Source organism: Tetrao urogallus (assembly GCF_951394365.1).
Source record: "Tetrao urogallus genome assembly, chromosome: 1".
Lineage (NCBI taxonomy): Eukaryota > Metazoa > Chordata > Aves > Galliformes > Phasianidae > Tetrao > Tetrao urogallus.
This window is the reverse complement of record NC_136813.1, coordinates 192,663,177-192,677,626: the sequence shown is the minus strand read 5'-3', so window position 1 is coordinate 192,677,626 and position 14,450 is coordinate 192,663,177. Positions and strand designations below refer to the sequence as shown.

General features: G+C 49.8%; 2 protein-coding genes across 3 annotated transcripts; one reads left to right on the top strand and one right to left on the bottom strand.

Annotated features, from left to right (window-relative positions):
• Positions 1-346: 346 nt before the first annotated feature.
• Positions 347-7,856, bottom strand: CEP41 (centrosomal protein 41; the record flags this gene model as incomplete). The annotated part of the gene is made up of 11 exons (XM_079539157.1): positions 347-477; positions 862-1,077; positions 1,260-1,374; positions 2,216-2,283; positions 2,564-2,715; positions 2,895-3,033; positions 3,495-3,564; positions 3,932-3,993; positions 6,505-6,552; positions 7,305-7,368; positions 7,824-7,856. 11 exons carry the CDS (start codon positions 7,854-7,856, stop codon positions 347-349), a joined length of 1,098 nt encoding a protein of 365 aa, XP_079395283.1.
• Positions 7,857-9,131: 1,275 nt separating this feature from the next.
• On the top strand, positions 9,132-13,672 carry MEST (mesoderm specific transcript; the record flags this gene model as incomplete). Of its 2 annotated transcripts, XM_079544546.1 has the most annotated exons (11): positions 9,132-9,285; positions 9,396-9,475; positions 9,557-9,634; positions 9,928-10,064; positions 10,937-10,995; positions 11,145-11,185; positions 11,266-11,336; positions 11,733-11,834; positions 12,803-12,879; positions 13,102-13,165; positions 13,555-13,672. In XM_079544546.1, the coding sequence occupies 11 exons, from the start codon at positions 9,132-9,134 to the stop codon at positions 13,670-13,672; spliced, it is 981 nt and encodes a 326-aa protein (XP_079400672.1). The 2 variants fall into 2 exon arrangements, with proteins under 2 accessions (XP_079400672.1, XP_079400673.1); XM_079544547.1 differs by lacking the exon at positions 11,733-11,834.
• Positions 13,673-14,450: the final 778 nt, after the last annotated feature.

Genomic DNA, 14,450 nt, shown 5'->3' with positions numbered 1-14,450 from the left:
CCGTTAGCACAGAGCCTGCAGCTTTGAGCCGGGCACAGAGGAATGTTTGCTCCAGACACAATTCCTCAGTCTGAACTGCAGGTCTTACAGATCCATTGCTACTTGGTTACAGGCTTCACTACCAGTTTTCCCCCCTCCCCTGTCCTGAAGGTCACTTCACCAACGTGACGCTGCTCCTACAAGATGTCACATCAACCCTTCCATCTCCCCAGCCTTATCCAAGCTGCCATTTCATACATCACCACCGCTTTCCACAGCGGATTCCTAAAATGACAAACAGGGCTGCACTGCTCAGCGTTCCCAGAACCTGGACTCTCATTTATTCAGTGGAAGGAGAGACGGCTGCTTATTTCCACGGCCTGTTCTGGAAGCTGCTCCTGCTGAGCACGCGGGATCCTGCCGTGCTGGGGAGGCTGGGGCTGCTCCGTGCTGTCGTTGCTTTGGAATCACGTCCTGAAGAGCCACGGCTAAGGCGACCTGAAGGAAAAGGAGTGGAAACACAAGTTGAAGCTGCGGGATGGAGAACGATGACGTACCAATGGTTTGCTGCCCCTCGTCACTGTCCTAACTCTAATCTTATAGACTCTTCAGTAATTCCTGGACAGTTTCAATCAGACTTCTTTTGTTCTTAAGAACTTGCAAAACCAGCTCACCACCAAGAAAACCTAAAGGCATTCAAATACAGCGGGCAGCACGGTGCACGCCTGCCCCAGCAGAACCAGGATCGTGCAGCCATACAAGATTCCAGTTCTTTGGGAATAGCACAGTTTGGAAATAAACCTCTCCCCTTTCCCAGCCATCTCACTGCAAGAATACAGCAAAGCAGGAGAAAGCTGCGTGGCATCTCTCTTGGATTCTTACTGGCAGTGTCTGAAGGAAGCTGCTCCTCTTCGAGGTAGTACTTAATCTTCTGCAGATCTTCTGCTGAGTACCTCCATTTGCTCTCAGCACGTGCGGGTGGCACTTTGGGAACAGCCTTTCTTCGGGCAGACCCTGGGGGAGCTGCCACCTGGCAGGAGATGGGGAGCGAGCCAGTGACGAGTCCTTCTGGGACCTTCTGTGCAAGCACCTTCAGCCCTGGAGATGTACAGCCCACGTGTTGTTAATGACCACCATCCAACGTGGGAGCAGCGATTTCGCCATCACAGGACGGAATCCGACCATCCCTTTCCCACCTCCAGCTCACCCAAAACCCACTGGAGCCCATTTGGGATATACTGAGCCCACTCCCCCCACTGTCCTGCCCGTCCCCCACTGACCTCCAGACAACATGAACAAGTTCTCAAAGCCCCTCTCACACATGGTGGTGGCAGCCTGGCTGGCGAGCCGTTCGTCGTCGTCGTACAAAATTATAATCTTTCCATGGGCATTTTTCTGATGGGTGGAAGAGCTAAGGGTGTATTTGTCAGTTTGAGGGGACTTAAAAGCATAGAATCATAGACCAAGGTTGGAAGAGAACTCCAAGATGATCCTGTCCAACTGCTGATTGAGACCTAATACGCTTCAGAATGAAGCTGGAGATAAACTCCCTGTGTGATTTCCAACTATTGGGTAGGAAAGCCTTCCCCTCAGTGTTTCTAAATCTGATTTCTCAGCAGCTGAAGCTTGCCAGGCACTGGAAGGGCACAGCCTGATTCCCTCTGTGAGCATATATCTCACCACTGATCCAAAGACTGGTTAGCAACTACCAGTCAGAAACAATTTGTTGACAACCTCCCCTCTCCCCTGCGGCCCTCCCACACTAACAACTTGGGAAATGATCAGCCTAATCCCAGCTAATAATCCTCTTTTTGTCCTCCTGAGAAAAGACAATCCTCATCAAGGTGCTGGGAGGAAGCCAAAGGATTGGATTTGAAGCCCAGTGATCGAGCAACAGCGAGACAGCTGCCCAAGGGATACAACTGTGGCTGCTTGAAGGCAAGTCCAATCCCAGGAAACACCAGATTCACACAGCTCCCACTGAAACCTCTTGGTTTCTGCTTTAAGGAACTAGAACTCAGCATCTGAAGGCTGCAGCAGAGCCCCACCAAGTAATCAAAGCCTGCAGAGAGGAGTTTCCCTCCCACCCTCCTTGAAATCCCAGGATTTTGGTGGCTAAACATTGTCCTGGTCAGAAGAATTGCTTTTGGAATTGGTTTTAGAAGCCCTTTGCCAACGTGTTACCAGTTGGTTTTTCTCATTGCTGTTGATTCCACACTACGTATATAAAGGATACATATTCCAGAATACTGTTTGTATATGGATTCATGGCTCTAGACAGCATTGTAATAGGATAAGAATAAGCTGCAGAGGAAGGAAAGAAAAAAAAGAAAAAAAGAAATCAGACGGTGGCTGAACACCAACATCACAACCTGCAACACAGCTGACACAGGGTTGTAAGAGTAATAGATACAAAAACCAGATTGGAAACTCGGTGAATAAGGGATTAATATCAGCCCCATTCCCTCATCCCTTGCCAGGGAGGACGGATGTGTGGACGAGTGCAGAGAGCATCCAAGCAAAGCCCCCCAGAACAACACGCAAGCCTTCAGCCGACAGCAGGCTGGGATTCCAGGCTCCTCACCTCCAATTATGTGACACTGGTCGTAAGCATCGCGGTCTCGTACATCCAACAGCAGGAAGGGGCAGTCAGGATAAGGAGTATCCTTTGCCTGGGTGTCTGCTTTCTTAGGAGTGTCCTTTTCTATGTCCAATTCACCGACACCACTGATCAGACTGCAAGAGGAAAGCAGACGTTACGCTGCCAGTGCTCCCTCTGAACACTTCTCTTAACCCACGAAAAGCTGCTTTTTCCCCCTCCCAGTTTTCCTGACACCTCATTTATGTTTTAACAGCTGGTAAGAAAACAGTTATCTGCCACGAGAAAAAGGGGGTTTTGTGTTGTTATCAGGCACCTCTGCAGCGTGGACCGATACGATTCTCCACCTCCGGTGCTGTTTATGAACAGGACAGGGCTGGGGGGTGTCCCATTGGGGCTCCCTTGGCCATTTGTCCCCGCTGTGAGCTCGGCATCTGAAGCAGCAGAATTGCCATCTGGGGAGAGAGCGGGGCAGAAAGATTAAAGTGTTGCAGGAAATGGATGAGCAGGTTTTGATCCCAGGCTCTATTTGATGAAAGAAAGCGCATCTCAGCAACGGCCACATCCTCATTCTCTGACAAGGATGATTTACTGAGAGCCCCACGTCAAAAAGGAGAAAGAGCCACGTGATTTCTGAAAGCTGAAGATCTCCTTCTCAGGAATTGAGCAGAAATGTGACAGCTCATCTCACTCTTGCTGTTCGTTATATAGAGTTACTGTGCCAGAACTTCTCAGTGTGATGACTTTCCTTCTTGAGAGCATTTCTGCTTTAGGAGTTATGCATCCCAGAGCAGAATGGCTGCAGGAGGGGTTATTTTCCCCTGGTTAAGGGCTTGCTATGCCTGCTAGGGCGCAGTTCAAGGTATGACAGCGATCTACAGCTCCATTTCTTTGTGCTCACAATAAATATTGTTACCTTCCAGTCTGTGAATCTCCTCGTTCGTCACTTCTAAGGTTTCATCAGACAGAGAAGCAACCTGAACGACCTGCAGGGAACAAAAGCAAGCCACAAAGCCTTGATACACATACACAGCTATCAGTGAAAGACAGCAGGGATCACCTTAAGGAAAAATAATCCTCAAGCCAACATATCTTTAACCCAGCATACTTTCCACTGCGCTTAGGGATCAAATATAGATGTATATTTGAGAGGGATTCGCAGTGCTAGAGCCATTTATTAAACAAAAATCGTATCAAAAAGGAAGAACACTCTGCTTCAGGACAAAGCAGGGAAAGAAGCTGTAGAAGAGCCCCATGAGAAAAGAATTACCCATTGTCTGAGGCTACGTAACCACAGGGAAGGCTGTGGGTGAAGCAAGGACAGTGAGCAGGACAGAGAAGATCCACACTTACCAATTGGGCAAAAGTTGTCACTTTCAGCCTTTTGAACAGCTCGTCCTTTCTGTACCTGTAATCTTCAAAAACAGAACAGAAGAGGTTCAACACATCTCAAACCCATTCCCAGCCCTTGCACATCGCAGGGCAAGGCATGGCCTCAGTTACTTTGCAGATCCCTGCAGAACGAGGCTGAGCTACACCATGCTCTAAGGTTTTTTGGAAACACTGAGCTCTAACATTAGATGCCTGCTTCAATCTGACTGTTTGAGACACTCCAGGTCTTCTCAATAAATCACAGGAACTGGAATTTAACACAAAGTGAGCAACCAACACGAGGGGTGTAAGGCAGGGAACGGAACAAACTGCTGCAGATGCCAGCTCAAAGCAGACATAATTGCCATAGAGAGATGGGGCTAATTAAATCCTAAGCCTGAAGACAAAGCTTAGAGGATGAGAAAAACCCCATTGGAACAACTGGCAAGCAAGCAGAGCAGAGATGATGGAGCTCAGAGGTGACAGGGATGGAAGCCTGAGTGCTTTGAATGCTCCTCCTTCCCCTTCCTCCTTGCTTGTGAGGCTCTACCCTTCACATCACAGATTCCCATTTGGAAACAAGTAAAATCCTTTGCATTTTTCTTCAGTATCTTCAATAACTGCTGGGGATACACCTGGATGGCTTCTCTCTGACTAAGAGGAGCTAATAATGCAGCACAGAGCCTTCATCCAATCCAGTTAAGCAGCTCTAAATCCCACCATCTGCTGAACTTCCCTCAATAAGCAGCAGGGAGATGGGGGAGGAGGGCTCCAATCCTCATCCCTGTAACTGCTGTATGAGGAACAACTGCCACGCTCCCCTTATGGGAGCACTCTGTGTGAGATTCCCATCCCATTCCTGCAGCAGCAGGCTGATTCATTGCCAGCAAACAGACACCAACAGGTTTCAGAAAGTCAAAGAGCTGAAAGAGATGCTCAGAGCTCCTGGAGGATTCTTTGGTTTCAAGCATCAGCTCTGTAACTATGAGACAACAGCAGTGATTCTCTCTCAGGCAGCACCTGCCCAGCACAAAACCCAGGTCATGAGAAGAACAAGAAGTGATTTTGGTTTAGGAGAACTAAAAGCAGCAAAGCTTACGGTGTCACACGTGTATGTGACAGCAGTGCTTTAATTGCAACCACTGTGCAAAACTGGAGGCTTTCTGCCAGTCTCAGTTAAGGAATCTTTACCCCTGAATAAGCTTTTATAGCCCAGCTCTTTAGCACCCAACAGTCGCCAGCACAAAGCCAGACCTGGAACAAACAGCTGAACGCCTGAAGAAGGACCTCAGCCATCACCAAAGAGCGCAGAAGAAGAGCTGCTCCTGCCCACAAAAGCAATGCTACGTACCTGGTTCTGCCCTGGGAGCTCCGTTTGGATTTTCTGACATTGTGCTTCGGGATGCAAACGCTCTGCGGGGTGTGGAAAAGTTCCTCCAGTGCTGGAGCACAGAGAAGGGAAGAGACGTGGCGTCTCTCCTCAAGTCGCTGCTCCAAAGGACAATGATCACGCTCCCAGCTATCTTATTTTTGATTCCACTGCAGGCTCGGGGTATAAAGCCCCACTCTCTCACATTACACAGAGACAGAGAGTTCGCTGTGCTACGCATTCAGAGTCAGACCCAAACGGTGTCATCTATCCATGAGAAATCAAGGGAGAGGTGTTTCTGAACTGCCTGGGAACACAAGGTGCCCATTCAGGGTAAACACAATGGGAAAGTTCCTGCCGGAGCCCAGGACCAGAAACAAAAGGATTTCTACCCGAGGAGAAATCAGATTCACAGGAGAGATTGAAAACCAGCTACACTGACACAACAAGATTCTCAGAGCTGATAAAAGCGATGGCAGCGCAGTGTTTGGGACTGAAATCTTAGTCTGTCCACACAGGATTTTGGAAAATAAGGGTGTTTCTCTCTTGGCTTTCCCAGAAGATCTGCGGTGCGTTGCAAACAAACAGCAACAAAGGGGCTTTTTGCATGAAGCCAAACACAACCACGTTTACGTGCCACGTTAGTGACCTCCCTCACACACTGAGCACTGCCACCTCACTGTGCTGCACCAAGAACGAAGACCGAAGATTGAAAATCCTAATTAATCCTCTTTAATTGTGGGGGCTCAGGGGTTTAATAGCTTTGCTGGCTCTGCGTGAAAATAGTGCTGACAATGGCTGGAAAGAAAGCAGGAAAAGCTCAGCTTTATCAGCATGAATTTCAACAAGCTCCTTTTCGGTGGGAGCACAGAGCAAAGGATGGGATCAGCTGTGCTTCCAACAGCCCAAAGCCTCAGTGCTGTTAGGTCCAACCTAAATCACCAATTATAGCCCCAAAAAAGCAGTCAAGAGGCACGAAAAAGTGGAAGGTGCTCACGAGAGAAGCAAAGTAGGAGAACTGGGGTATTTCTTCATGCTGCTGCTATGTGTTTATGGAGTTTCTTCCTGTGGGCACTGCCAGAGAGAAGATCTCTGAGCAAGAAGAGGGCTCAGCACTGCTGCTCAGAGCTCCTTCAGTTTGGAACTAACCCACACAGTTACATCCTGCCCCACTCCAGGTACTCACTTCTTTTGATTTCCTCCAGCTTCTCAATGTATTTTGTCAGACTGCATCCTGCAACAACAGCAACCAAACCGCTTGTTACAAATCAGTGCTTTTCATCACGGCTTAAATAACTTTCAGAAGGAAGGGATGGCCGTGCTGAAGCTTTGCTGCACCTACAGGCAGGGTGTAAAAAGCCCCTGTAGGGGATGCAGGAGCTCACAGGCAATGGTCACAACTAAAAGAGCTCAGACCTTTGGTGTGCACTCACAGTGCTAAGGAAATCCCTCTGCAGAATGCATTTAACTGCTTTATTTTATGGGATTTTCAGCGTGGGGCACCAAATACAACTTCCACACCAATCCCTCTCTGCTAGAAAGCAGTTCTGGTGAGATTTCAGAGGACAACACCATGGCCTTCAGGAGGCCATCACCTGCAGCTGTGGTTACACTGTCCTTATCCCCACACTGCCTTGGGGTACCACTGCAAACAGGTAAAATCCAATCACTTTAACTGTACAAAAAGCTCAAAAGGGACCCTTCTGAGCAAATAATGACTGAATTATACTTTTGTCATATATTAACTTATAGAAGAAAGGCCAACACGTAGCGACTCCAAGCTCGGTAACTTCTGTGGGAGTGCACAGATCAGAACCTGACTGATGAATAACAAGGCAACTATCACAAGGATCCAAATTACGACGTGAGCTCTGACCCTGCTGCGCAGGATTGGGGTAAAGCAGCTGAGATGCTCAGCATAACTATTGCTGTTATTCCCCTCCCCTCTGCTGGGCAGTTTTCAGCCCCACTGACGGTGCCACTCACCGGTATCGAGGCGGGTTTTGATGTGTTGGTACCGGGGGTTCTGAGGGATGCGCCTGGTTAAGTACTGTGGGATGAGAGGGGAGGAATCAACGCAGGAAAGAGGAAAGGATGGGGACACGGGGACGACTCTAAGAGCACAAAGAGCAGAGAACAGCCCCGCAACGCCCTCTGACTGTCGACAACCAGGCTCGCAAAAGGGCACCAAAGCACCAAAAGGGCTCCCAAGCCCAACTTCACCCCTCCATAACATCCCCCCAGCCCTACATCACACCCCCATACTCCAAGCACACCCCAAATCCTAATTTTTATCCTAATAATTTTTATCCTAATAATTCCCCACACAGAACCTCTCCTCTCCTCTGCTCTCAGCCCCCCCCCACTATTCACCCCAAGGCCCCCCCCAACCCTTTACCCTCACGGCCTTCACTTCAAGGCCTCCTCCTCTGGGACCCCCACCTCTCTACCTCTGGCCATCCCCCCACGTTCCTCCCTTGCCCGTACCGTCCCCTTCCCGCCCACCTCCGGGTCACCGACGCTCCTCCTGCTCGACATCGTCTCACCACGCTTCACACGCTCCGCCGCCTCCCGCCGTCCGGCTCTGTCTGCCCCCACCACGCAACAATCCCCGCCCCGATTGGCCGCCCGTTCCCCTTTCAGCCAATCACAAGAGGCGTAGAAACGTTCGGCGACCTGACGGCGTTCTGCCGTTGCCAAGCAACGGAGAGACGCCGGGCACGGGGAGGGCGTGGCCAGACTGAGGGACATGCGCATGCGCAGGAGGCCCTGCCCACGAGATGGAATGGCGGCGTGGGAGCCGCGCACCTGAAAGCGGGTGAGGGAGCGCCCGGCCTGAGGCCACGCCCACCGCCGCCAGGGGCGTGGCCTCCGCCAATCAGGAGAATGGAGAGAGTGGGGGGAGGGGGCGTGGCTAGATGTGGGGGGCGTGGCTTGCGCGTGGAACAGGCGGGGCTTAGTGGTGAAGAGGTGGAGCTTGGAGGGGTGAGGTGTGCGGGGACGTGGGGAGGGTTATGGGGACGTAGGGGGGGTGGTGGGGGCTGTGGGGAGGTTATGGGGACACAGGGAAGGTCATGTGGTCACAGGGTGGGTTATGGAGCCACGGGGAGGATTATGAGTTGGGTGTTGTGGGGATATGGGAAGGGTTATGGGGACACGGGGTGTTGCAGGGATGTAGGTACGTTTTGAGAGCATAGGGAATGGTTATGGGGGCACGGGCATGGGAAGGGTTATGGGAATGTGAGGTTATGGGGAGATTAGGAGATTATGGGGAGGGAACTGGTGTTTATGGGAGTCAGGTTATAAGGCCTGAGAGGTCATAGGGACATAGAGGAGTTATGAGAACAAGGGGTGGTTATTGGGATGAGGATGGTTTATGGGAATGGAAAGGGTTATGGGGACGTAGGGAGGGTTATGGGCTTTATTGGGATTGGGGGTGGGCTTTATTGGGATATGGGAATGGGCGGGCTGTGGGGACATGGAGAGGGTTACGGGGTATGGTTATGGGGACTTGGGGAATGGAGATGGGGGAGTGTTATGGGGAATGGGAAGGAGGACATGGGGGAGGGTTATGGGGACATTAGGAAGGTTATGGGGATGTGAGGTTATGGGGACTTTGGGGGAGGTTATGGGGATGCAAGATTACAGGCATTTTGGGGGTGGTTATGGGGATGTGAGGTTATGGGGACACTGGGGGAGGTTATGGGGATGTGAGGTTGTGGGGACATGAGGTTATAGGGATGGTGGGATATGGGGTGGATGGCCATTTGTGGGGATGAAGTTATAGGGACGAGCTATCCCACCTCCTGCAGGATGAAGGAGTGGTGGGTGCAGGTGGGGCTGCTCAGCGTCCCACTCCTGGCCGTGTACCTACACATCCCACCCCCACGGCTCTCCCCAGCGCTGCTCTCCTGGAAGGCCTCTGGAGCTTTCTTCACCTACAAACACCAAAGCATCTTCTACAGAGGTAAGGACACCCCCATGGCCACCAGGAAATTGGGTTGCGGGCGATATTTGGGCTAAAATCCTTTTGTTTTGGTGGTGCCGCATCTTGAGGTCCTTCCATTCCCTCCACAGATTCCACTGGTGCTGTGGGCAGCTCCGACATTGTCGTCCTCCTGCATGGCTTCCCAACCTCCAGCTATGACTGGAGCAAGGTGAGAACATGGGGACACCCCGCTGGGATTCCTCCCTCCTGGCAAAACTCCTATTTTCCTACATTTTTTTCTTCCTTGCAGATATGGGAAGGACTGACCCAACGCTTCCACCGGGTGATTGCTCTGGATTTTGTAGGGTTCGGGTTCAGCGACAAGCCTGTACGTAAGCCTAGAAAGAGGAGCTATTGGGGGTTTGGGAATTGGTGTTCATTTGGGTTTCACATCCCAATTTCTTCCCCCGTTCTGAAAAAAAAAAAAGAGACATTCTAATAGCAGAAGGGATAAATAAGGTTGATAGCGGAGATGGGTTCAGTCAACGCACCACCCTTTCTTGGGTGTGATGTCCTCTAGGGCACATGGAGAATGATTACGGGGACATCTCCATCAGGCTCTTTATTTTGAAGTGTCTGTGGGTTCACATGCTCTCACGGTGATTCTGCTTTCCTTGGCAGAGACCCCACCACTACTCCATCTTTGAGCAAGCCAGCATCGTCGAGCGGCTGGTCCGTCACCTCGGCCTCCACCACCAGAGGATAAACCTCCTGTCCCACGATTATGGGGATACGGTTGCACAGGAGCTGCTCCACAGGTTGCTGGGCTGGCTGCTCCACGTTCATAGAATCAAATAGTTGTTTTCGAAGGGACCTTAGAGGCCGTAGAGTCGTGGGAGGTTGGGTTGGAAGGGACGTTAGACATCGTAGAATCGTGGGAGGTTGGGTTGGAAAGGATGTTAGAGATCATGGAATCATGGGATGTTGGGTTGGAAAGGATGTTAGAGATCATGGAATCGTGGGATGTTGGGTTGGAAAGCATGTTAGAGATCATGGAATCATGGGATGTTGGGTTGGAAAGGATGTTAGAGATCGTAGAATCGTGGGATGTTGGGTTGGAAAGGATGTTAGAGATCGTAGAATTGTGGGATGTTGGGTTGGAAAGGATGTTAGAGATCATGGAATCATGGGATGTTGGGTTGGAAAGGATGTTAGAGATCATGGAATCGTGGGATGTTGGGTTGGAAAGCATGTTAGAGATCATGGAATCATGGGATGTTGGGTTGGAAAGGATGTTAGAGATCGTAGAATCGTGGGATGTTGGGTTGGAAAGGATGTTAGAGATCGTAGAATTGTGGGATGTTGGGTTGGAAAGCATGTTAGAGATCGTAGAATTGTGGGATGTTGGGTTGGAAAGCATGTTAGAGATCATGGAATCATGGGATGTTGGGTTGGAAAGGATGTTAGAGATCATGGAATCGTGGGATGTTGGGTTGGAAAGCATGTTAGAGATCATGGAATCATGGGATGTTGGGTTGGAAAGGATGTTAGAGATCGTAGAATCGTGGGATGTTGGGTTGGAAAGGATGTTAGAGGTCGTAGAATCGTGGGATGTTGGGTTGGAAGGGCTTTCTTAGAGATGCCCCCCAGCTTGCAGAGGGTGTTTCTCCATCTCCCCTTCTGTTTCCAGGTATGAGCACAATAAAACTGGCAGCATCCTGATCAACAGCCTCTGCTTGTCCAACGGAGGTGAGGTTTGCCCAGCACATCAGGATGGGTGGTAGGGTCAGATTTTAGAGGTCCTTCGGCTCAGGTTTTTACTAAGATTGCTGAAAGACTGGGGAATGCAGAACAAAACAATTACAGTATTACACCTCTGTTCTCTATGATCCTTCCAGGAATCTTCCCCGAAACGTACTACCCCAGATTCATACAGAAGGTGAGCCTGTGGGAAAAGCACACCAGAATCACCCATCTGTGCCCTGCAGTGGTGCCACCTGCTTTTTCTTTCTGCCCCAGGTTCTCAAGGATGGGGGCTTGCTGTCCCCCATCATCACGAGGCTGATGAACTTCTTCTTCTTCTCCAGAGGGTGAGTTGGGCTCTGCGATGGTGGGTTCCATCCATGGGTGGGGGATGTGGAGAAGGGTATTTGGTAAAGAAATATAAATCCCAGGCACTGTCCAAGCAGAGGTTTGCTCCTGAATTTGTATAATCAAACTGAGGTTGGAAAAGTGGTTTATTTTGCTGGAATCCTTCTCTCCTATGAGGATGGAATTGCAATAAAACCTCTAAACCACCCTTTATGGGGTATAGGATCAGGTTTGTATTTTCACCAGATGTTGCTCATTTCTTTGATTTCCAAAAGGCCTTCGGGCCGAATGCGAAGCGTGTTTGGGGGGATGAGCAGTAGGGTTTGCTGGCACCCACGTGCTTCACAGCATAACGGAGGAGCGCTGACCCTTTTTGTGCTCTGGATTCTTTTCAGGCTTGGAGCAGTCTTTGGGCCATACACGCAGCCCTCACAGGCAGAGTACTGGGACATGTGGACGGCGGTGAGGACCAACGACGGCAATCTCGTCGTGGACAGGTAGGCCGCTGGGATTTCACAGAATCACAGAATCACAAGGTTGGAAACGATCTGCAAGATCATCCAGTCCAACCACCCTCCCATTCCTATCAGTGCCACAAGCTACTAAACCATCTCTTGTAGCTCCTCATCCAGGCGCCTCTTGAACACCACCAGGGACGGCAACTCCACCACCTCCCTGGGCAGGCCATTGCAGTGCCTGACCACCCTTTGAGAGAAAAAGTTTCTCCTAATGTCCAACCTAAACCTCCTCTGGTATAACTTCTGGCCGTTTCCTCAGGTCCTACTATTTGCCTGGGAGAAGAGGCCAGACCCTTTTGCACCACAACCTCCCTTCAGGAAGTTGTAGAGTGCAATGAGGTCTGCCCTAAGCCTCCTCTTCTCCAGACTGAACAATCCCAGCTCCCTCAGCCGCTCCTCATAAGACTTGTGCTCCAGACCCCTCACCAGTTTCGTTGCCCTTCTCTGGACACACTCCAGGGCCTCAATGTCTTTCTTGTAGTGAGGAGCCCAAAACTGAACACAGTACTCGAGGTGCGGCCTCACCAGTGCTGAGTACAGGGGGATGATCACCTCTCTGCTCCTGCTGGCCACGCTATTGCTAATGCAGGCCAGGATGCCGTTGGCCTTCTTGGCCACCTGGGCACGCTGTCAGCTCATGTTCAGCCGAGCATCAACCACCAGCCCCAGGTCCCTTTCCTCTTCACACTCATCCAGCCACTCATCCCCAAGCCTGTAACGCTGCATGGGGTTGTTGTGGCCAAAGTGTAGAACCCGACACTTGGCCTTTCTGCGGGAGCTCTTGAGTTTGACGCTTTTGAAGGTTGCCAGCGCTCAGCCAGGCATCAGGATGCAGGATCCTCAGTCTCCAGCTGCTTCTGTTGGGCTTTGGGATCTCTGTTTACCCCAAAAAAGATGTAGGGTGTGATCTGAACACATCGGCTGTGTAACAATGGGCTTCTCTTCAGTATTTTGCAGTACATAAACCAGAGGAAGAAGCACAGAGACCGCTGGGTCGGGGCTTTGATGTCCACCTCTGTCCCACGTAAGTAGGAACTTTCTTTTTTTTTCCCCATTTGGAGTGAGGCTCCCATCCCTGGAGGCACTGAAGTGTGGTGCTGGCTTCCTTCCATTCATCAAGGAGCTTCTTGCTGATGAGGATAACAAGGCTCAAGTTGGATCTGTGCAGGTTCACGTGGGTCACCTCCTTGGCTCGGTTAAGGATGTCCATGGATACAGAAGTTCAATTTGTGCTTCTTTCTTGCAGTGCATTTAATCTACGGGCCCCTGGACCCTGTGAATCCACACCCAGAGTTTCTCCAGCTTTACAAGTAAGACACAGAGCAGCAGTATGCAGCTGGGGTTTCGTTATATGGGGGGTTTTGTCTCAGTTCCCTTTCCATAGGTTGGTTTTCCTTTTCACCTCCAATCTACACAGTCAGGCTGGACAGTAGTTTGGAAATTGTTTCCCAGTTTTAGGCATCAAAGTCACAATTCTTAGTCACAGCTATCGTGCATGTGATGATAAATCTTAACTGTCTGATGTGGTTAATTCCAGAAAATAGAACAGGGGTCAGCTGCAGCTCTTGGAGGGTTTCTGATGCCAAAATCCAAGTTATGGAGAGAATCCCAACTGTGAAAGAAGGCATTCATCAGCTGGTGGCTTTCTGTGCCTGCTGCAGTTCCTGTGCTTAAGTCTTGCTCCATTCATTTCCAACAGAAAAATGCTTCCCATGTCCACAGTGTCGGTGCTGGATGACCACATCAGCCACTACCCCCAGCTGGAGGATCCAACAGGCTTCCTGAATGCATATTTGAACTTCATCAACTCCTTCTGAGCTGCTGCAGCTCTGTTCTCTCTGTTTACAGCTCAAGAGACCTTAAGCTTTATCTCCAGATATAAGACTTTGAATCTGTAAACCCTCAAAGTATAGACAGTGATGCTACGCTGTATTTGCAACTGTCAAGGGGCATCTAAGCACCCTAATTTTGGCTTTGGTAATCTCTTCTTACATGGAAGTCAGCACAAGGTCCCTCCTTCCCCCTCTATTTCCAGGACTTTTCACAGCTTGAAGCCCAGGAGAAAGCTGCAGTGGAGTTTGGTACAATCTGATAAGGTTCAGAGAATTGATATTCCACAGTGCAAAAGGAATATGCCATCCATAGGTGAAGTTTAATCTCTATATACATCGGGTTTTTTGGTTTCTATTTTACACAAAATTGTTTTAAAGATTGTACATTTATGGGCTAGCAGAGTCTGCAAGGTTTTGTTGTTTTTTAACTACTTAAATTTAACAGCACCCCTTTAGGAATAAGGGGCTTCTGCTAAGTAAACAGCCCCTGTGGGCTCATTTTTTGAACTGAAGGCTTGGAAGCAGACGGAATTAGAAGAAGAATTTTCTATTTTATTGAACAGTCATTCATAGGAATTCTACCATTTGGACCAGCGTTTATTTTCTGTTAATAAAAATCAGTTTTGACAAAATTCCAGTTCCATTTTTCTTACCACCTACCATCTTTTATTTTCCCTGCTCTACTGCCATCGGCCAGAGACAATAAGTTAGAGAGGAATGAGCGAGTGATGCTGAGGGAAAGGACAAGGGAAAGGCTCAGTAC